The sequence below is a fragment of the Tursiops truncatus genome, chromosome 6 (assembly GCF_011762595.2).
Source record: "Tursiops truncatus isolate mTurTru1 chromosome 6, mTurTru1.mat.Y, whole genome shotgun sequence".
Lineage (NCBI taxonomy): Eukaryota > Metazoa > Chordata > Mammalia > Artiodactyla > Delphinidae > Tursiops > Tursiops truncatus.
This window is the reverse complement of record NC_047039.1, coordinates 95,297,998-95,321,140: the sequence shown is the minus strand read 5'-3', so window position 1 is coordinate 95,321,140 and position 23,143 is coordinate 95,297,998. Positions and strand designations below refer to the sequence as shown.

At 52.7% G+C, this 23,143-nt stretch overlaps 1 protein-coding gene across 10 annotated transcripts in view; it reads right to left on the bottom strand.

Moving 5' to 3' along the window:
* The window catches only part of RGS3 (regulator of G protein signaling 3), a 162,178-nt gene that overhangs the window by 88,384 nt on the left and 50,651 nt on the right, over positions 1-23,143 (bottom strand). For 7 of the 10 annotated variants that reach the window (XM_073806449.1, XM_073806445.1, XM_073806446.1 and 4 more), the window contains 10 exons: positions 22,087-22,145; positions 20,929-21,023; positions 19,886-19,954; positions 11,912-11,972; positions 10,627-10,717; positions 10,007-10,062; positions 3,489-3,570; positions 2,621-2,726; positions 1,485-1,836; positions 590-629 (listed from right to left, as the gene is read on the bottom strand). In XM_073806449.1, coding sequence (XP_073662550.1) covers positions 590-629; positions 1,485-1,836; positions 2,621-2,726; positions 3,489-3,570; positions 10,007-10,062; positions 10,627-10,717; positions 11,912-11,972; positions 19,886-19,954; positions 20,929-21,023; positions 22,087-22,145 — 1,011 coding nt within the window. Of the gene's footprint in view, positions 1-589; positions 630-1,484; positions 1,837-2,620; positions 2,727-3,488; positions 3,571-7,501; positions 8,008-10,006; positions 10,063-10,626; positions 10,718-11,911; positions 11,973-19,885; positions 19,955-20,928; positions 21,024-22,086; positions 22,146-23,143 lie in introns of those variants that run through there. The other 3 variants (XM_073806450.1, XM_033858422.2, XM_033858418.2) reach the window with 3 other exon arrangements.

Sequence of the window (23,143 nt, the reverse complement as noted above, 5' to 3'; positions counted from 1 at the left end):
CTTCAAACAGCAGAGCCATCTGTGTACTTCAAAGACAGCTAACTTCTGTGTAACATCACTCAGCAAATAGGCTGCCACTCAAAACCATTATCTCCTTCAATCCTCCCAACACCCTCTGAAGTGGGAATTATCAGCCCCGTTTTATAGATAAAGAAACTGAGGCTCAGTGAGGGGACATGAGTTGCTCAAACTCATACAACTCCAATTTGGAACCTCCCAGCTCCAAGTTCCGTGCCTCCCTCCCGAGCTGGCCTGACCACAGTGCCTACAGCACCTTACATATATTGGTTGCTCAGTAACGTTGGTTGAATCTCAGCTGAATGCCTGAGTCCTGAACACCATCTGTTAGACTGCTCTGGGAAGATGCCCTCTCTTCCTCCTCAGTTCAGGGTCCAAGGAAGAAAGACACTGGTTCAGTGAGGAAGAAAAAGGTCCCAAGAGGAGACGGACTCTGTGTCAAAATGGGGGGGGGATCTTGACTCTGTTGGGAAGGTCTCCCAACTCAGAGGAGGAGGTGGGGCCCAGCCTCGCAGCTAACCTCGCCATCTCTCCGGGGCTCAGAGGGCACAGCAGCAGAGGAGAGACTCACCTTCGGGGATGGCATCCTCCTGGTACACAGGCCGCAGCAGCTGCGAGGGAAAGACATAGAACTACCTCAGCCCCAGGAACGGGGCAGACCACCAGGCAGGCTGCTCAGCCCTGGCCTGGGGACAGGAGGGGAGCACCTCAGGGCACGAGGGCAAAACAGCAGTCCCGCTAACGAGCTGAGAGGGGGGCCTGGAGGGATCACAGAATCTAGAATGTTCGAGTTGAACGAGGCTTTAGCTGTCATCAAGTCTAACCCCTTGAAGTGTGTTCTGTGAAACACTGGCACTTGGGACGCTAACAACTCCGCCACAAAGGGTGCACCGTCAGGGGAGTTTGAGAAATGCTCGGTTAAACAAGGGTAAACCACCTTCTTCACTGCAGATGCCCTCAGAGCCTCAAATAGGCTAATATGCATTGGGAATCTCCCAGAAGAGGAAGAGAGTATAAGGTGTTTCTCAAACTCATTTGACATCAAGAAACTTTCTTCCCAGAGTATCTCCTGGGACCGATATTTTGGGGCACACACGCTGACATTCCATTACTCCATCTTACAGCTCCTACGACGGGCTTGCTGCCTACCACGCAGCCCATTCCGCTGAGGATAAGTGCAGACTGGCAGAAAGCTCTTCCTTCTTTTGAGGTGAAATCTTCTACCGTGTGACCTCCCATGGTCCTGGATCTGTGCCCTGAGGCCACAAAGACCCACCTGCTGTCTCTGCCGGGGACAGCCCAACAGGACAGCCCTATAGAAGCTGGAGCTAACACATAGTCCACTTCCCTGCTCCCCACTCCAAGCCCCTGGCAGGCTCCTCACAACACAACTTTGAGTCTTCGCATCTTCCTGGCCTCACTCAGGGACCCATGCCCTTCACCTCCCCGGAACCAGCTGTCCATACCTGGCTCCCAGGGTTCAGCGGGGCCAGGATGATGTAGTTGGGGTCGGCGGGGGCAGTGGCACGGGACAGTGCAGGCAGGGTGTGCTGGCCCCCGCGCTTGGTCACCTCAGTGTAGCGCTCCCAGCCACCGAGCAGCAGCCCATCCGAGCTGTCACACACCAGGTGACAGCTGTGGCGCTGCTCTGGCCGTGCCTGGGCCCCGTGGGTGCAGTTCTTCTCCCGCTTGTTGGGGGGCGACTGGAGGTCATGGGTCGACTTGCAGGACGCGCGCCGCAGGACCCCGCCATCTGGCCCCGGCTTGACCTGGGGGACCATACGCCACACAAGCAGGATGATCTCGCTGGGGCAGCTCCTGGAAGTTGGAGGAGGCGGGGAGTCACAAAGGGAAGTTGAGTCTGGGGGAGACCAAAGTCAGCCATGGTAGGGGCCTGTGGGGGCAGAGAGGAAGAGAGGGGAAGAGGGCAGGGAAGCCCCAGTGCCAGAACAGGAAGGGATGCAGAGGCCATCTGAAGTAGAGACAGCAAAGGGGTCCCTTAGGTCGACTCTAGTTGACTGGCAGAGGCTGGGAAGGACACTGAGGCCAAGGCCAAGTAAACGAGAAAGAAGACCAAACTCAACTAGCGACGCGCCTCCTGGACACAAAGTGTTATCAAGGAGGAGCAGGCAAGCCACGGCCTGTGTACAACCCCTCATCCGGTCATTCCAGAAGCAAACCTAAAATGGGCCACAAGGGCTTTAACCCAGAGGGTTGAAATTTAGGAGACCCCAAAATTTAAAGAATAACTGTTTAATTGTGCAATTGAAAACGTTCGCAACATCTACGCATCCTTAGGAAACCAAGGGCTTAGCTCTGAGGTAGCAGAACTAATGAGCTAAAGTAGAGAGCAACCCCCTGGAGCTGCACCACGAACCACAGGGTCTGTTTGAGAGCTTCTTCCCCGCTGTCTGCTCTGGGATCCAAAATCGCTCAGAACCTGAACCTTCCAATTTCAGGCCAAGAAACTGATTCCCCAAGGAGCAAAGTGAATTGCTCACGGCTGGGAAGGAGGGACGGGCGAGGCGTGTGCCCAGGTCTGGGGAGGGGAGGGGAGGTGCGCCCCAGCCCGAGGCCCCGGGCTGCCCGCCGCCCCTGTCACCGGATCTCGTGTGCCAGCTCCACGCATTTCCAGTGCTCCACGGGCCTCTCGTTCAGCTGCAGCACCGTGTCCAGCTGCTGCAGCCCTGCCCGCTCTGCCGGGCCCCCTGCAGGGACAAAGAAAAGCCACTCAAGGGCTCCTGAAGCCCACACCCCCCTCAAAAGCTCCGGGGTCCTTTGCTTCCAGTGACCTTGGACAAGGACCGCTCCCCTCTGTTTCTTCACCTGTCAATGAGGGGCCAACCTCGGGGGCTCTCGGGGACCTTGAAGGGAGGCTCCCCTTTGCCCTCACTTCCTCCCTGCCCGCATACCCAGTACTGGCTGACCTCTCTCTGCTGTCCACCTCCCCGCCAGGCCCCCCTCCCTGCCCAGGGCCTCCCGCCCCTTGAGAACCCTTCCTTGCTGCCAGGCTCACAGGCAATGGGGGCACCCAGATCACCATGTCCCAGCTTCTCCACTTTGGATGCTCACTCTGTGACTAGAAGTCTTTTCTTTGTGAAAAATAGGGAGGGAATGACTATTTTTAAGTGCTAATCAGGCTGGAATAGGATAAAATACTGCTTCCAAATCGAGTTCATAAATGACTCTCATTTTCCCATGCAGCCATTACTGAAAATATAGGTTTAGTTCCTGTTTGAAATGATTGGGAAACAAAATATAAAAATCTATTTTCATTTTGATTAAAAACAACAAAAAAAAAAGAGTAGGTGTATTTTCATAGACCTCACTTTCATCTGTGGTCATTTAAAAATATTATTCTTCTCGTTTTGAAAAACCAGGACACTTTGCTCCAGTTTAGGGCTCCCCTTTCAGTTCCAACATCTTGTTTGCAAAGCCTCGGGCTGGCATCACCCGAGACACTCACTCACCGGAATCCACGGCCTGGACTCGGACCGGAGAGTCGCAGCAGATGGTGAAGCCGAAGCCGTCCTTCCCCCTCGGGATGGTAATCTAGGACACAGCCCTGCCCAGTTACTCCCAGAAGCCATGAGGCTGCTGCCTCTGCTCCAAGGTCGTGAAGAACACAGTCCCCACCCCAGAGCCACCTTCCTCTCCAAGGCTGCTGGAGCCAAGAAGGAGGCTGGCCGGCCCCTCGCTGTCCCTATCTTGGCCCAGGCATCTTGAGCACTGGGTTGTGGGCCAAGCAGGAAGGCTGGGAGCTCAGGAGGTAAGCCAGGCCCATGTGGAAGGGCCCAGACCAAGCCTTGGAAGGCTGAATCTCGCCTTCCTCAGCCCTGGCAGACATGTGGCCTAGCCCTTTACCCAAGGGCCCACTGCACTGCACGTCTCCACCTCACCTGTGACCCACTGCCTGCTCGGTCCCCTCCTCCTTTCCCCAGGGGTTCATGGAGCGTCAGCCCAAGGCTGGCCCCATGCTGAGGGCCCAGAGACAAAGCTGGCCTGTTGGCTGCCCTCCCAGAGCACAGGGGAGGCAAGACAGGGATGCACACACTCACCACCTCAGGCCAAGGGGCAGGGGACACGTGCTAGGGGTCTCAGGGCCGTCCACTGCCAGGGCCTCAAGGTATCAGTGAGGGCTCCCGGGTGAGGGGGCAAGTGAGGGCACAGATAGGCTTCCTGGCTGAACCTGAACTAGCCAATGACCTCACTGTGCCTGCTGCAGCCTGTGTGCGTGGCAGGTGCACAACCCCTACTTTCAGAAGTCCCCTGAAAGGGCCCTGCCACCTGGATGCTCTTTTCAAAGCAACATGCAATTATTGAGCTCCTACTGCATGCCAGGCTCTGCTGAGGTACCAGGTCATGAGGCCTTGGTCTCTGGCTCCCAGAGGAGCATGAGGGTACACTGATCTCTAGAAAGCAAAGCAGGTCATGTTAAGCAGTACAGCAAAACGTGAGGATGGTGCTGGGAAGAGTCCTTTGTGCTTTGACTTTAGATGACAGGCCTGGAGCACGGCAGGAACCAGCAACTGCTCCGCTAGTGAGGACAGCGCTGCAGCCTCCCACCAGCAGCGGAAAGCTGGCAGGGGGCGGCGCGGTCTGCTAGCTCAGTTCAGTTCTACCTTGCTGCATGCCCTCTCTGTGCACCCCCAGTTAGGCTTTGGGAGGGGTGCAGAAAGCCCAGCCCCTGCCCACTCAAAGAGCAATTCCAGGCTGCTCAGAGCAGGTGTATGAGAGCAACAGACTAAGGCAGTTGAAGTCAGAAAAGGGGTCTGGCGCCCTGGATGTGGCGTGGGCCCCGGTGCAGCATGGGGTAGGGCACCCCAGGCAGGCTGAGGAAGAAGCCAGCTCAGCAGCCCTGAGAGAGGTCAAGGGCCACCGCCTCGTTAGGAGACTGCTGTCTCCTTCCTTTAGGGGTTACCTCTTCCAGGCTGGGTGCCCGGCATTCACCTGCCAGCTGTCCCAAAGGCCAGGCATGGGAAAGGGGGGGCCGGGGAGCCTGGGGTGACCCAGGCCCTTGGATGCTGCTGGGGAGGCCCCTGAGGCTCTGCTTCCCACCAGCCCTGGGCCTGGATTCAAAGCGAGTTTGTAAAACAGGAAATCTGACAGACAAGGGGAAGGGGCGGGGGGGGCAGGAAAATACCCTGTTCCCATAAGAATTCTGGGAAAACACACAGCTAAGACAGGAAGAGAAAAAAAATGGAAAGAAAGAAAGAAAAACAAACTCTGGAGTGAGCGCGGAAAGCCCAGACTGAGGCCAAGGGACGATGACAGGAGCCCAGTCCACTCCATGCAACCAGCAGGGATTTTAGGGACCTCACAGCCCACCCTCAACCCAGGCAGAAGCTGGGATGCGAGCATTTTGCTAGCACTTCCCCAGTCCTACACCACCAAGAGCCACGGCCCCTCCTGCCTGGGGTGCGGCTCTGGAAAACCAGTCCCAGCACCCAGGGCTAACAGTTTGGGGACTGGCCCCAAAGCTGAATCTGGAGAGAAGGAGGGTGCTCCAGAAAACAGCCTGTTCCCCGCATCCAGGTGGGACTGTGGACAGGAGACCCCTCTGCCTTCCTGGGCACCAGGCTAAGCAGAGCCAGTCCAGACAACAGTCCAGGCCAGCTGGGGGCTGGGAAGAGGGGAAGAGGAGACGGTGTTGGGAAGCAAGCCCCTCTCCTGCTCAGTGTGAGGGGGTGGGACTGCATAAAGGAAGCAGAATTATGCTCTGTCCATCGTGACCACGACCACGTTGAGAGGACAATGTCCAAAGAACCTGATCATCACTGCAGCCCTGAGGGAATGCAGGGCTAGTTTCAGTATGCCCATTTTACAGAGAAGGAAACTGAGGCCTGAAGCAAGTAAGCTCTCAGCCCTCCTCTCTGACCTCAGGCCTCAGGGTCAAGAGACAAGGGAAGCAGCCCTGCCCTATCTCTGGGACCTCAGCGACTCCTGGCAGAGGCCATCCTTCCTGGGGTGCTTCTTGCTCTTTCCTGTCCAGTGCAGGAACTGCTACTGCTCTCAGATCTCACCCATGCCAGCATCTCACTTCTGCCCTCCTGCCTGATTTCCGACCCTCTGTAATGCTAGACTTCAATCCCAATCCCTAAATGCCATAGTTATTGAAACCCCTGCACCAGGCACTTCATACATATTCCATTTACTTTCACAGCATCGTCACATTATCACCCTATTCCACTGACAGGAAGACTGAGGCTCAGGGAGGTAAACTGCCATGCACAAGAGTCAGACCTCAAGAAGGGCAGAGCTGGATGTGAGCCCGGGTCCGGCACAAAGCTGGTGCTCTCAACCCCGCACTACTTTCTAGCAGGGGATCCGTCTTGAACTTGAGTCCCAGAGCCCCAGGCCCGGACCGCACTCATGCCTGGTCCTACTGTGACTGCCAGAGGGTCCCGGTCCTCAGGCCTGTAGTCCCAAGTGACCGAGGACTTCTCGACCTCCCATCCAGTGCCCTCTGCGCCTCACCACCCCGCCATCCAGTTGCCAGCGTCACAGGGGCGCCTCTGCAGGCTCCAGGAGTGCGGGAGGGCCCTGAGAGCTGGGGACTGGAGAGAGAACACACGTGTCCCACTCACGGTGCAGGAGGCCCCTCTGAGCATCTCCCTGAGACCTAAGTCTGCCAGTTTGAAGGAGTTCAGGACCCAGATTCCAGGCTGGTCATTAAAACACAGAGGGATTTTTCTATACTTTTAAAATCAGAACCATTCCAGAGTCCCATCAGCTTGGACATTCCCCAAATCTGGACATCCCTTGCCTTCACCCTGTCTGACACCATGCCCTTTTTATAAGAAAAAAAAATGTCCCTCACAGTTCCAGAAGAGTCTTGGGGGCTAAGGGATCATCACTCCCACTCTGCCCCACGTCCTGAGACTGGAGGCCGAGGGCCAAGCCCTCTCCGTGAAGTTGGGCTCTGGAGCCAGAGGACTCCGGACCCACTTCAAGGCATCACAGCCACCCGGGAGGAAAATCGTGTGTGCGCACATATACGCAGACACATCCTACCTCGCTCACAAGCACACACCAACACACGCTAGAACACAATCACACCTACACAACACAGGACAGGCACTGCCGTCCCATCAGAAGTAGGGAAAGTTAGCAAAAAAACACAAATCCAGCTGCTCAGCAGCCTCGCCACTTAAAAACTCAGGCTTGGGATGCTCTTTTTAACCCACACGCCTCCCAAATAAAAATGACAGAAAATCAACTAGATAATCTCACCATGGACACCACCCAGTCAGTGGTTAGGATGGCGAAGAGCTGGCCTCGTCTGCCCCTAAAGAGGGGCGGCAGGTAAAGGCCACCTTGGGGCCAGTTCCTGCCTCTATCCTCCCCCCCAGATCACAATGAACCTGCAAGGGGCCAGGAGGAGGCAAGAAAGGCCTTGTGGGAAGACAAGTCCTGCTCAGTGAGCCCTCACCCCTGACCCCCAATGACACCCCATGCACCCCCCAAGGGGCCAAGCACCCACCTGGCGGTAGCGGCGCTCCGAACACACCTTGCAGAGCCCATTGAAGCGGTTCATGGCTGCGGGTCCTGCCTCGACTGCCGCCCCATGAAAACCCGGCTCTCCCCCCCAGCAGTGGGAGCCCGCACTGCGCCCCGTCAGCCTGGCATGACCGCCCTGGGAAGCCCGCCCCGCAGAAGAATGGCAGGAAATCACCTCTCACCTCCCCAAGCCCTGTCTGTGCTGTGTGCCTCTGCACGATAAGCCCGAAGGCTTCCTGAAACCTCCGAATGACAAGGAAGAGGGAGAGTTTTATATTAAAATTCCTGTCAACTAGTTAGTATTCCCCGGGCCCCGGCGGGGAGAGGGCGCCTTTGTTCTGGCTGCATTCTCCGCCATGGGCCACTTTGTGATTCCAGTGTTCTCACAAACACCCCTGGCTGGAGGAGAACCCAGGCAGAAAACACGGCCCACTCTGTAACAACGCCGCCTCCCCCTGCGAATCCCAGGATCCCTGGTACAAATGCAGGGAACTAACTCAGCCTAAGAACCAAAGGATGCTTTGCTCCCACAGACATCCCACGTCAAGACAGGGAATACAAAACATCTGGAGTTTGCCTGCCACTCAGAAGCTACTTAAAAGTCAGTTTCCTCATCCATGTATGTGGGCTGCTTGAAGGATCTGATGACAGACCATAAAGTCAAGTTGGGAAGGGATTTCCAATCACTAGATAATCCAGCATCCTCTTTTTACTGGTGAAGAAGTGGGGGCCTTGAGCAGTTGAGATCACACAGCAGGGTGGGGTGGAGCTGGGACCAGAGCCCCAGTCTTGATTCCTGCCTTGTAGAGCAGCGCCTGGTGAGCCTAGAGCCCCTTCCACCAACCTCAGAGCCCCTGAGGAAAACTACCCAGCCACTCACATCCTTCATGCCAGAGACTGTCCCTTGGTCCAGCCCAGCTCTCGTTACTGTGACAGTGGTCAGGCCACCCAGGTTTCTAAGCCTCCATCCCTCCACGCACACGAAGAGGGAGTTGAACAGGTCACCTCTTGAGATTCTCCCCCTGCTCTAACCAAGTCTCTGACGATCGCCCACACCTTGCTGAGCCCTACGGACATCTCTGCGTGTGCAAGCCGAGGAAAATCAAACGCCCTCAGAACAACGGCCCCAGAGGTCAGGGCCTGTGTGCAGAGCCCGGCACGAAGGAGGACTCTCCCAGGCCACCTAGAAACCTGCAGTGTCGATGTCCGGGCACTTCTCACAAATCCCCAGGGAGACTCCCTGGTCACTGTCCTCTCTGTGCTCGGCATGTACACAGAGAGGGAGAAAGGCCTTTGCAGCTCCCCCACTGAAGCTGGAAGAAAGCTTTTAAACTTGTAATGAAGCCACGGAAAACAGAGATCCAGCAAGTTACTCTAATGCTGTACTATCCAATATGGTAGTGATTAGACACAGGTGCAATATAAATTTTAAAATAAAATTTAAAATTCAGGTCCTCGTTCATACTAGCCACAATTTCGAATGCTCAGTAGCCACCGGTGGCTAGCGGCTGCCATAATGGGCAGTGCAGCCCTCGCCTGTACGCTCTGTGAGGGCTGGGATCTTTGACAGCTATATCCTGGCACCCGGCACAAGGCCTAGCCCACGTAGATGTTCAATAAATAATGAATGAATGAATGAGTGAATGACTTGAGTGAATGAAAGGGGAAATGTCTTGTAGCTAATAATACACCTAAGTGTCATATATTATCATGGAAAATATCACTGTCGTATCTTCCCAACTAGGCCACTTGCAGGAGACAGCCATACCAGAAGGCATATTTGCTGGCTGTGTGACCACAGAGAGTGACCTAACATCTCTGAACCTTACAAGTCTCACTCATCTGTGAAATGGGTAGTAACAACCACCTCAGAGGTGGGAGTGAGGGTCATGTTAGATAACAACCGAGGGGCTACTCAGCACTGGGGGCTTGTTTCTCCCTCCCTTAGTGGTTAGAGAAAAGCAGAGATCACCTGCCATGGCCTGCAAAGGGACAAATTTGGATGAATTCCCCAAAATCCCTACAGGAAGGTTCCTCTCTAGCTTCAAAGCCCTAATGAAGTGAGGACCCATCGGTCTCGGGCTCAGACTCACAGCTGCTCCCTGATATCAAGGGGGCCAAACCGGAAGGGGAATTGGGCCACAGTGGCAGGGGAGGCAAGGGGCCTGAGGGGGCCTGCAGGAAAGGGAGGACTCGGCTTCAAGAGACCAAAAGTCAGTACAACCCAGACTCCTCTATTTCCAGGGGCCGGGGCCCGGCTCTCTCCCCACTCCCGCCCCAAGCTTGAGTAACCCGAGAAAAGCACCAGAAATAACCTCTTAAAAATGCACAACTTGCTGAGTTTCCAAGCACCAAGTGAATCTGAGTCTCAGTCACCGAGTGCTGCCCTGTTTAGGGGTCTCCTGGGCCAAGGGACTGACCAGAAGCAGGTTAGAGCCCAGAGCAGTGCTCAGGGCCCGTCAGTCCTGCCCAGGTTGTCCCCACCTACCTTGAGTTTCTCCCTGTTCTCGGTGTCCTCACCTCCCAACAGTCTCAACAAAGGGTCTGGAAGGTGACAGAGCAGAGTCAGAAAGTTTCTGCTGGCATCTAAGTGCCCGTTCCACAGACCACCCAGAGGATGAGGCCAGGGTGCCAGGCCCATGTGGAGGACAAGGTCACTGCTGGCCCCCAGGATGTGAGAATGCCCAGGCTCGGGCCAGGCAGGGGCTCAGGAGACAGATGGGTGCATGGGAAGGACAGAGCAGAAGGGGAGAATCCTCAGGACCCACAGCAGGGCCCACATGGCCTGTCTGCAGAGGTGGGCGCCCCAAGGTCAGCCAGGCAGCCCAGAGGGGATCCTGAGACCACGGACCCTGAGGAATGGCCACATGGGAAGGTCCAAAAGCCCAGCCCTCCATGAGCTAGATAAATAAAGGAGTCATGGGCATGAGGCTGCCTGCAGGCTGCATTCTAGCAAGCACTCGTGAGAAGTCCCTGGACCCAGGGTCTGATGGCAGCCTAGGGTGACACATGCCACAAAACACAGGGACTGAGGCTACTACACAGTGGAGTGGGGGGAGCCCTGGGGGTCGGCATGTCTGGGCAGAACTGAAGGTGGTGGGCATGCACCTCTCAGGGGCCGCAGTCTCCGCCTGGCCACCTTCAGGTGCTTGGTCCGGCCCAGGTCCTCTCCCAGCAGGTAGTACCAGCCGCTGGTCTCCTGTCACAAGAGAAGGCGTGACATGCTCAGAGGAGACAGAGGGCACAGGTCAGGCAGCCACCAGTCCCCGTCAAAAAGCAGCAGCTGGACAGCCTCCTCAGGAGCAGCGTCTCTGCAGACACACACACTCCAGCCTCCCTTCCCCGAACCCTCGCTTCCCACCTCCAGGAAGCCCTCCTTGATGCTCCAGGCAGAGATGATCCTCCCCTCTGCCGACTTCCCACGCCTCTTGTCCCTGGAGAACAAGTCTACTCACAGGCTTGCCTCCCCCACTAGGCTGTGCACAGGTTCCTTGATGTGCCTAGCACTGTGCCTGGTACACAGCAGGAGCCCAATAAATGTTGACAGAACAGAAGGAAGGGAGGAAGGGAGGGAGGAAGGGAGGGAGGGAGGGAGGGAGAGGCCAGAAAGCAGGCGTCCTGAGGCCCCTGAGCAGTCCCCAGGGGCAGACATCTTCTCCCAAGAGGGAATAAGGCCAAGACTGCAGTCAAGACAAGATAGTTGGGACCCACATGTAGGGTAAAGGGTCCTCAGCCACCTACCCCAGACTTCACTTCCAGGACACAGAGCTGGGTGGCAGGGCCACCTGGCAACTCCTTGCAGCAGGCCACCAGGACATCTCCAGGGATATGCAAGAGGTGCACATCCCTCCCCTGCTCAAAAGCCTCCAACGCGGGGAGCGCCATCCAAGCAGAGCTGCGTAAGGGTCTGGCCACCCAGACGGAGGGGCCTCTAGGTCCCAGAGTCCTCACCCAGCCTGAAGAAAAGCTCCACAGAGGATGCTCACTCCATCCCTGAGCACCTGCTAGGCCCAGAAACCTGAGACCTGGCAAACAACGTCAAGGCAACCCCTGGAACAGACCACGAGAAGCACCCGTCCCTCATCCTCCAGGGCAGAGAGTGCTCTGAGCTCTGAGGGACCTGCCTGTGTCCTTAAGGGAAGACACCAGACCTAGAGCCTTCTGGGAAGACTTGGAGCCGCCTAACAACTGGTCTCTGACAAGAATGAGCCAAGGCAGGAACCCAGACCCTTGGTCACACCGGTAACAGTGTTGTTATCAGGCCTGGGGGCACTGTCTCAGTGGGGCACCATCTCACTGAAGCCCCGCCGCAGGGCTTCCAGACAAAGGCCTCTGCCTGTACCAGCCCTGGCCTAGGTGGTCTGACCCTGCCAGAAGCTTCCCTAGGACCCACCTTGTCCGGAGTCAGGAGGGACTTCACCCCGAAGCTCATGCAGCCGATGAGTCCACTCTGTCTGGGAGAACAAGAGAAGCTCGAGTGAGCACCTTTTCATTGCACCACATCGGGAGGTCGATTGTCAAGTGTAACATAGGTTTGCCTGATGCACTGTGGTTTACGAAGCACTTTTACCTGCATTGTCTCATTTGATCTTTCCAACTTTGTGAGTGAGGCTGGAGCTATTCTCTCCACTTCACAGAGGAAAAAACTGAGGCTGAGTTGATCCCCTTGCCAAGGTCACAGGACTCATTAGTAGTAGAGTCCCATGGGAAGCCAACCACAGAAGCTCAGAGTTACCTCGGAGGTTTGAACTGTTCTGGTGCTGGTAGGTCTGAAGAGCCAGTCCCCAACGGGAATTTCAGCTCCCACGTCTGCTGGTGATGCTCAATCCAGGAGAAAAGTTATGGGACCTCAAGCTCAAGAAGCTTTGTCTTAGGTCCAGGCAAGGCCTGGGCAGTGCTTGGACAGTTCCAGGTCAAGGTCCAAACCAACCTGACACACAAAAGTTGCCAAGACCACCCTGACCTGGCTGCCAGTGGGCCAGTACACACGAGCCAGGGTCAGGACTCATGTGCAGACAGGCTGAGTTCATTTGGGTCCTACTTGACTAAGGGTTAATTCAAAGCTCCTGAAACATGTCCATCATTGAGTTCCAGTGTGCAACACTGAGGGACTGATTGATACCTGGCAGCTTCCAACAGTGATGGCATAGATGAATATTAATGAAATGCCAAAAATAATATTGCTATTTTGAGATAAAAGCAAGTTTACAAATCTATAGTTTAATGAAAAGGATGTCCACCAAAATATTAACAATGGGTGTATCTGGCAGGTAGGAATAGAAAGGTTTTTCTTTTCTCCTTTGGGTTTTTACTGTTTTTAAATTTTCACTGGGAACAAGCACTACTTTAAGAAATCAGAAAAAAAAAAAGTAGTATAAATGTATTTGAAAGTACTTCTATTCTACCACACCTTTCTCTACCCTAACACTAGAGTTGCTTTTGTTTTTTTTTTTTTTTCCTACCTCTTCTCTCTTAGCATATCGCCAACTCAGGCCTCTTCAGAGATTGGCTTAATAGCTATTAATCAAGAAACAACATGGGTATTAAGACTGGAGCAGAACCCTGATGGTTGACTTCAATATGTGAGGGACCCACACAGACGAGGGATTCAGCATGTTCTGGGGAAGGCACCATATCAAAGCCAAGGATGTAATGAGCTGCCGAGATGGGTAGTGAACTAACTCCCTGGAGATGTGCCCCCTAGGAGCCCGGTCTAAGGGGGCCTGAACAAGTCCACAGAACACCCTGAAGAGCCTGTCCAAGTCCTGTGCCCCAGAGCCTGCTCCTGAGATCCAGACTCAGTATGTCCAAGGTGGGGTCTGCGCATGGGGGTCTGGAGAAAGCTATCCAGGGGATCCTACAGGGCACCCACCCGTGCCTGCCCCAGTCGAGGACCGGTAGTGTACAACAACTTTATTAATACATTTTGTTTGGATTCTCCAGAAAGGGTGGCAGCCTACCGCCTGACAGTCCCAAGCAAAACCAAACTGGCTTCTTGCCGGGAGCCAAGCCGATTGAGGGCCAGGGATGCAGAATGCTGGGGATGGATTCTCAAAGCTGGTACCCCTCCCCCACAGATGCACACTCTGCACCAGGCCATGTCTCCCCAGCTACTCTCACTCTGCTACCACCCCCGCCCCCAGCTCTCTCTTCCTGCCCCTGCTTTCCTGCAGCCCGGGCTGCACCTGCTCTCTTCTCCTTCTTTGCCCCCTCCCATCATACCAGGCCATATTAACCATCTACCGATAGAGAACAGTGGAGTCACTCCATTAAAGCGACCCTTCCACATCCACCTGCCCACCCAGCACCAAAAACAAATACTCCTCCCTCCTGGCAAGTGGCCAAGTCAGCACTAATGGAGGGGCAGCTGCAGTGACCAACATGAGTGGCAGACACTGACCTGAGCTGACATCCCAGAAAAGCCCTGTCAAGACTTTGCCAGAGTCCTCATCACTGATTTAATTGTGTGTGTCAACACATTCAAAAGCAACCCAGCTGGTATCTAGGTGCCCACACCGCCTTGCTGTACACTTTTCTTTCACACTGAGTATGGCTGTAACTTTCTAAAGCTCCAGGCAGGATGCTTTAGCTGTAATAAAGGCTGCCTCTCCCTGCTCTTCAGTAAGTAGAAAATTTCACCCCCTGGTGCTTAGAGAATACTAAATGGTTAATAGCCTCCCGTGAGCTTTGCTTCCTGCTAAGGGGCCTCCAATGATTTCATGATAATTTAGGCCAAGCAAATGGTCACAGTTAATGTCCATAAGCAGGAACCTCTAAGTGTTCTTCAATTAGTTACTTCTGAAGCCTGTTTTTGAAAACCTTTGGAAGAAGAAAGACTTTTTCTACATGCAGCCTGAGTACACGGTAATACACTGGTCAGGTAATAAACTTGGGACACCGCCTGAAATTTCTCTAGGCACAAAGTCTCAGGGGCCAAGCCTTGGGTACTTCTGAATGCCAAACCCTAAGCTCAGTGAAGCCTTGACAAACGGATGAATCCATCATGCCCACGTTGGCAGGCACTGGGCAAGGAGCTGCAGCATTAAGGAAACAAGACAAACATTCAGGAATTTAAATACCAGTTCAAGACAGCAATACAAGGGATGTCACTAGACAGAGTGAGACTGAGAGATGAACAGTACAGGCAACAAATGCTGAAAACTTAGAGAGGCAAGAGGTAGTTTAGGACTGAGATGCTCAAAGAAGGCCTAAAGAGTTAAGTCAAAGAGAAGGAAAGGAAGAGCATCTCAGGCAAAGGCAACAGCTGGTACAAAGGCTCAGAGGTAAGGCTTCATGGAACATTCAAGGGCAATAGTACAGCCAGCCCTCCATATGAAAGGATGCGGAACCCATGGATACGGAGGGCCGACTATACTGTACCACTTTATACAAAGGGACTTGGGCATCCGTGGATTTTGGTATCCACAGGGGTCCTGGAACAAATCCCCCATGGACACAGAGGGAAGGCTGTACTTGGCTCAGGTTACTTTTGAGCACAGGGTAGGAGACCCGCTACAAAATGAAAATGCATTATTTTAAGGGAATGCACTTTAATTCTCTCTCTCAGGGGCTTAAACTATTTCTGTTACAGACTTCTCCCATTTAATCTCAATTTATTTTTAATTTGATGGCTTAAATCGCACAATATTTTTCCGATCATTTTTTCTTTCCTTAAGCTCAGTCCCCACCTCTGGTCACAAGCTTTCTAACTTTATGGCACTGCACTTGGCACTGAGGTTTTTTATAAAATAGTTTAAAGGAAAGAGCACAGAGTACCCAGGATAGCGTGCGACACACAGCAAGCAGCCTCTGCATGTACGTAATTACTATTAGCATAAAAGATTACGCTTTTCAACACATGCTGTGTGTGTTTTGGGGGTTTTTTAACTTGGTGCATAACATTACAATTCCCTCTAAGATTGTTCTCTGACCACAAGTTCTGAAAACACTATGATTGACACTAGAAGCTTCAGTTTGGCTTCTACCATATCATCAAACAAAACTTTTAAGTAGTTCAGTTCCATAATCAGTGATATTAAGGAGTTACTGCTAATTTTTAAATGTGATAATGGCATTGTGGTTGTTTTCTTAAGCCATCTTTTAGAGATTTATATAGCTGAGATGAGATGATGTCTGGGATTTGCTTTAAAATAATCCACTGGAGGAGGGGAAAGTGGGTGAGGGCATAAATGAAATAAAATTGGCCATATATTGATAACGGATGAAGCTGGGCTATGAGTATGTGAGGGTTTATTACATACTATTTTCTAACTTCGCATATGTTTGAAAATGTCTATAATTTCTTAAAAACTCACAGAACCTGCAAGCCAAAAGAAATCTTTGAGATCACTGCATTTTACAGGTGAAGAAAATGAGGCCCAGAGCAGGGAAGGGACCTACCCACAGTCTCATAGCGAGCTGGAGCCAAGCCAAAGTCTACTGCTCTGAGGCCTGGTTCTCCTCAGCTCCCACCAAGAGCTGAAACCACTGTGTGAGCTGAAATCAGCCGGCACCCCCCGAACTTCCTTGTAGATCATCTTGCTTCTCTAATACAAACTTACAGCCATAACTGGAAGGATCATGAGAATTCATGAAACAGATGCCCCCTTTTCATTTCCTAACTGACGGGACACTTCCCTGGCAGTCCAGTAGTTAAGACTGTGCTCCCAATGCAGGGGGCAGGGGTTCGATCCCTGGTCAGAGAACTAGATCCCGCACGGCGCAACTAAAGCCCGCATGCTGCAACTAAAAGAGCCCACATGCCACAACTAAAAGAGCCTGCGTGCCGCAACTAAAGATCCCTCATCCTGCAACGAAGAGCCCACACGTGGCAACAAAGATCCCGTGTGCCGCAGCTAAGACCCAGCGCAGCCTAAATAAATAAATAAATAATTTTTTTAAAACAATGTAACTGCCACATATTCAGCTGGATGATTTATATAAAACTACATTATAAATGCTATGAGAGGTAGCCTGAGGCCTGAGGCACAAGTGTACTGACACAGAAAGGGTATGGCTTTGGAGCCCTTTATCACCTGGGTGAGCTGGTCAAGTGTACTATAATGTGGTTTGGCACCAGGCTACCTGGATTTGCATCTTGTTTTCACCACGTGCTGTCTGTGTTACCTTGGGCAAGTTACTTAACCTCTCTGTGCCTGTAAAAGAGAGACATCAATAATGCCTACTTTACATGGTGTTGTGAGGATTAAATTAGAAAATGCATGGAATATGCTTAATGTCCACACACTTAGTGGACATTAAGTGATTAATAAATATGAGGTATCATATAACCTTGGGCAAGCTCCTTAGCCTTCGTAAATCTCAGTTTTCTCTTCTCTGAAGAGAGAGACAGTAATAATTCCTACCTCTCAGGGTCGCTGTGAGGATTAACTGAGATAATGTATGTAAAGTGCTTGGCACAGAGAAGAGTTCATAAATGTTTGTTTCCTTCCTTCTGTAATTGTCCTTCATGTTGTGAAGTTGCATGTCCGTCCTTCGGAGTAGCACAATTTGATCTGAGAGTGTTCGGCACAGAGTACCCAGGACAGTATGCAACACACAGCAAGCGCCCTGTCTGTCTCCTCCAGCTCAGAGGCCTTCTCATTCAGGGATGGATCAATACTATGCTTCCCACCTGCTGAGCCGGTCACTGCGGTGCTGGCACCTTGGGCAGGGCCATCTGTTGGGAAAGCAGGTCTGCCTGAGCTTGCTCTGTCCCTCTTGAGCTTCGGGTTGGGACTGTGACCACGAGTTTGCCTGTTTTGTTTAATAAGGAATCTCACTTTCCCAAAATAGGCAACAAGCAGAGACACTGCCTCTGTCACGCTGCCTCACTGGGCGCTGACTCACTTTCCCCGGCCTCACTTTCTTTTCCAAAAACCGCCAAGTGCACTGCTGCCCCTTCTCCAGCAGGCTCCGCCTGGCTCACTGTGCTCTCGCAGGAGAGTGGTCACAGCAGAGGGAGCGGCGACTCCCAGTTTGGTGTCTGCCTCCGTCCAGAAGGCTCGCCAGGCGTCCTTCTGTCTCTCCGCCATTCCTCCTCTGTCTCCTTCAGGGCTTTCCCTTCCTGTGCCCATCCCTTCAAGGCTGGATTCTGACCCTTCGTCCTTGGCACCTACTGTCTTCCTGGGTGGTCTCACCTGCTCAAAATTTCACCCACCACCTTGGCGGGCACGGCTCCCACATCTCCACAGACCTCTCTCTCCCCTGAGCTCCAGGTCAGCAAAGGCAACCCTCCAACACAGCTCTCAGCTGGCTGCCCTCCAGGCACCTCCAGCTCACCATATCCACAGCTGCTCCCCCTTCCCCTCCGGTACACTCTGGCTTAGCTGAAGACGTCACCAGCTACCCAGGAGTTATCCTTGACTTCTCCCACTGCTCTCACAGCCAGATCACCGCTAAGTACTATTGGTTTAAGCTCCTAAATATATCCTGGGTCTGTTTCCCTCCTCTCTATCCCTACATCATCTCTCTCACAGAGTCACCACAAGAATCTCCCAGCTCCTCTCCAACCTCCAAAAGACCTACCAGAGTGATAGATCTAGAATACACACCTGTCACTCACCTGCTCAACACCCTTCAGTATCTCCCCGTCACCAGATTCCCAAACACCAAGCTGGCTGCATGAGAGTCACCCTGAGAACTTGGGTAAGTGCAGATTCCTAGGCCCTGCCCGTGAAAATTCGGACTTAATCAATCTGATGTGTTCCCTGGGAACCTATGTTCCTCACCAGCATCCCAGGTGATTCTGATGCATAGCCAGGACTGAGAACTACTGGCCCTTCTGAGAAAATTCACACTCCAAAGAAACCCTACAGAATGATCCGATGTGCTTTATGCCAGCCTCTTCATCTTACCTCCAGTCACTCCCTACTTTGTAATTGACCCTCCGGCAACACCAATGAGTTTGCAGATCCCTCTCCACTCCTGCCCTGCCCTCTGTACTCTACTGGTTGAGACTGAAGACTCTAGGGTCTAAATACCTGGGTTCCCATCTTGCCCCTACTGTTCCCTGGCCATGCGAACTTAGGCGAGTAACTCCCTTTCTTAGCTTCAGTTTCCTTTTCTGAAAACTTAAGACAAAAACACACTTTCCTTAGAGTTGCTTTAAGAACTAAATGAGATAATGCACTGTTAAACCCTGGCTTGTGGTCAACACCCAGTAAACGATTGCTCTTGTTTACGATATCAGTAAACGATAAAGTATCAGTAAATGATACTCTATTGAAAGACAAATCTTTCATTATGAAAGTTGAGGAAGGCTCAACTTTAAAAGCATACTAGCTATCAGATTTAGGGTACCAAAAAGCACTGAGCCCAAAAATATTTTCTGGGTCTAAGCTGGTGAGCTGAGCTGACTTTCATTCACCTAGGCCCTTTTCCGGTCACCATTTTCTTCTACGATTATTGGACAAATGTTACTGGCCACAGAGTCTCCCAGATTTCTCGGGCTGAACCAGCTGAATGAGGCCCTGCTGCTCACAGCAGGCCATGCAGTCAAGTGCTCTCACCCACTTCCATTCCCTTCCCTTAGCAGCTGATTCTCACCCTCACCACCCAGCACTCTTCCCTTGCTCTGTACTGGCCGCCATTACTAACGACCACATCCGCCTCCTGCGTCCTGGGCTGCCTGAAATCTGTTAGGTTTCTCCTACACAAAACTCTGCACCTCCTAAACTGGCCTCCTCATGGCAGCCTGAGCCCCCCGCACGTGTTCCTGCCTCTTTGCCTTTGCTCGTGCTGTGCTCCTGCCTGCAATGCCCTTTCCAGCCTACTCTCCTTGTCTTATTCTTGAGCTCTGCCCCAAGTTCAAAGTCCCACTTTTTGCAACGAAGCCTTCCTCGATCGCCTCAGCCCATGATGAACTCTCCTTCTTCCCACACTTACTGTCCTATTACTCATTTTGTTCCTTTATTCCTTCAGCCAATAATCACCAAACATCTACGTGCTAGGCACTGGGTACAGTGGTGACTAAGAGAGAAATGGACCCATTTTTCATGCAGCTTCTGCTCCTGTGGGACTGATCCTGTGCGTATTGTGACTGTAATTTGCCTCCATGCAGAGCCTGGTGTCCTCTTCTGAAAGTAGGTGCCTTGAGAGCAGAAGCCACATGTAGGCTGGTTGGCATCCCAGTGGCCAACACAGCGTCTTGTTGATACCAAGGGCTCAGCAAATGCACGTTGGTAACACGATCCTTGGCATCACCTGGAGTGACGGGGACTCAGGGGAGCGGCAGCCTCTCAAACTTAGCCACCACCATTCATTTATCCAACAAGCACTAACTGAGCCCCTTCTGTATGCTGGCCACCTGGCTGCCACCCATGAGCCCAGAGCAGGATCTCCCCTCCAGCTCAGCAGTTCCCCTCACCTGGAGTCACCTGCCCTGTTCCACACTGTGACCAGAAGGCGCTTCTGTTCGTCTTCCTCTTGGACAGGACTGCAAAGCAAACCAGACAGTCAGTGTGTTAGCAGGGCCGAGCTCCAGTCCAGACCCACGGAGTCCAGCATCAGGGCAAATTTTGGAAATAACCTGAATACCAACCATAGGATCTGGTTAAATAAACTACAGCACAAATAGTGTGGGAGATGAGTATTTACATTCATGAAAGAGTTTACATTACATTGTTAGGGATGAAAAGGAGGTTACAACACGATACTATAGAACAATGCCATCTTTGGAAACACACACCCACACAAATTCGAAGATCTGAAAAGAAATACCACAGAACATATCAGTGAGTAGCAGGACTTGGAGTGTTTTCTCTCTTCTTCTTCTTGTTTGCCTATATTTTCTATTTTTCTACAATAAGCAAAATTACCTTGTGTAGTAAGGAAAATAACAAAATATGATTAGTTTTCACTAATAGGAAAATACAAAATATCCATTACCTTCCCATTGGTCCCAGAGTTCAGGGATGAGGGGAAGAAATAATAACAATAACACCTGACACTCTGTGTTATACTGTTTCATTTACACCTCCACTCTCTGAGGTTGCTACGTTATTAGCCCCATTTTACAAATAAGGAAGCCAAGACTCAGAAAGGTTAGCAAGTTGGGGACAGTCGGGAGGGGAGGCAAAACATCCCTCAGCTTGGAAAATTCCTTCTGCTAAAGGAGAAGGTTTGTCCTGAGGCACAGTGGGAAATTGCCTACTTTTTTCAGGGGCTGCCAGTCTCAGGCTCGACATTTTAGTTATGAGAACCAGCCACATGATACCGTATCACTGTGGACCTTGCTGCTGGGCCAGGTGCCAGGGAGGCAAGGACACAAGTAAATGAGAAGGCAAAGATATCCTTTAGAAGTCACTGTTTTTCTGCTTAGATCTGATTCTAGATTTGGCAAACAGAGCTGTTTCCAGATAAACACTCCTTCCCTCTGCTCTCGAGGGCCCAGCTGCTCCAGGCTCTTACAGGAAGAAGTGCTCGTGGAAGACTGGGTCTCTGCTGTCTGGAATGGTCTGCGTCTTCTGACAGCGTAGTCGATTATCTTCGGGGACCAAAGAAATCTTGAATTGGAGAAAAGTAAGGGTTAGCCGATCTCAGAGCCATGGAATCACCTAACCCCAGTGGCTGACTCTGCACATCTCCAAGCTAAAGGCTTCCCAAGTGTTCTTCAAATCAGCTTCTGCAGCGGACAGAGTGGAGTCCTCAATCAAATGCCAGGAAAGAAAGAGGAGCCCTGGGCTGGAGGCACTGCAGTCAGATGCCAGGACAGGGCCTCATAGGGGTGGTACCCAGGAGGCAGCACCAGGCCCAGGCAGAGATGGGGTGCAACTTGACCATCTCTGCTCTTCCTCCAAGCAGAGAGGTTCCCCCAAAGCACAAGGCCTCTTCACTTCTAAGTTCCCAGCAGCTGCTGAGTGCTCCCTTCCCAGGAGGCTCCAGGCCAGCCTCTGCCAAGGCCCCCCACCCACGCTCTCGTCCTAGTGCCATGCATCCCCCGCCGCAGGTTCCCACCCCGCTCCTGACCTTGTCCCAGCCCACAGGGGCCTCTGAGCAGCCTGGCGGCTTCGCGAAGAAGGCAGAGCGGTGCACCAAGGCCTGCACCTGACATCCGGCTGCCACACTCTGGGAGGCGCCTGGCCTTTGGCTCCGGCTGGAAGTAGGCCCCCTGCCCCTATGGGGCCTCTGTCTTCACTGCAAGGGCTCCTTTCGGACGGATCCTGCAGCCCTCAGAGACACTCCCTCTACCCCACCACCCAAACTGCCACGCTGCCTCTAGTTTTGAGGAAGGGAGGGGTGAAGATGCTGCTTTTCACCAGAGGGCTTGCGATTGCCTGTGGATTTCCGTCAACCACACGCTCACAGTGCTCACCTATGGGGTGACGCACAAGGTCACCCATAAGATTCCAGAGCTTGCAGGAAGCCCTAGAGACCAAGCCGGGCTAAGGGAAGGGGGTCAGCTCAGGGCCTCGTCACTAGGCTTAATAAACGCCTACTGACCAAATGATGTAACCGCAGCTGCCACCTCGAATGACCCGAGGCCCACAGGTGTGCTGGGAGCTTGGGACTCAGTCCGGTGATGTGGTCCCTCACCACGCCCCACCCCACCTCCAGCTCATCACATACCTTCACGTAGGAATCACAGACGCCAGGCTCCTTGCTCACCAGGCCTTTGCCTTCTATGACTAAACAGAGAATTAAAATGTTGGGGTGGGTGGGTGGGAAGGATCGTTACCAGGCTCTTAAGCTACATACCAACCACTGATATTAACCCCTCTCTGGTCTAGCCCACTCCCACCATCTCCCACACTCAGGCAGCACCTTCACCGAGGCATGATAGGATGCTTTCAATTCCCTGACTCCCTGAAAGGGAATGTAAAGTTTATGGAGTCCAACCCCTCATTTAATGGCGACGATGAGGCTATGAGGGGCATCCAAAGACAGTAAGAAACGTGCCCAAAGTCACAGAGCAATGCGAATGACAGAGCTTGGTTTAGATCCCTGTCTCTTGACTCCCAGTCCAGTGCTCCTTCCACCGTACAAGACTGCCTCCTGGGATGGAAGGGCCAAGTTGCAGGACATAGTCACGTGAGCCAGAGCAAGTTGCTTCACCAGGAGACTGAATCTGCCATTTTGTAATGGGTCAGCGATAATAATGGGTTACTGATAATAATATCCACTTCACGTGGTAGTTGTGCAGATTAAACGAGATCATGTGTCTAAGGTGCTTAGTAGAGTGCCCGGCAAGGTAACTGCTCAAGAAAGGTTTGCTAAAGAAAACAAGAATAAATAAAGGCAAGGGATGGGGGGGGTGCGGGGTGCAGGTCTGGCCACGAAAGCAAGTGTGGCTTGTTTGCCTGAGGTCTGTAGAAAGCAGACAGTGGACCTAACAGAAGCTGAGCCTCTTTTCTATTTTCTTTTCTGTTCGGTTTTAATTGAGCCCTAGGGCTTGGCTCAGACGGAGCCCCTGTAGTCTGAGGCGTGAGGCCTGGGAAGCCAAAGGAGAGAGGGGAACAGGCTGAAAGTGATGAAGGGCCTAAGACTGGGGTGAAGCCAAAGCAAACTGTGCAGGACGAATGGACCGGGGGAGGCTAAGATGCACTTGGCAAAAACTGTTTGCACAGCTGGAGTCAGGCTCTGGCAGGCAAAGAACCCCCCTCTGCCGGTCCTTGGGAAGTTCACC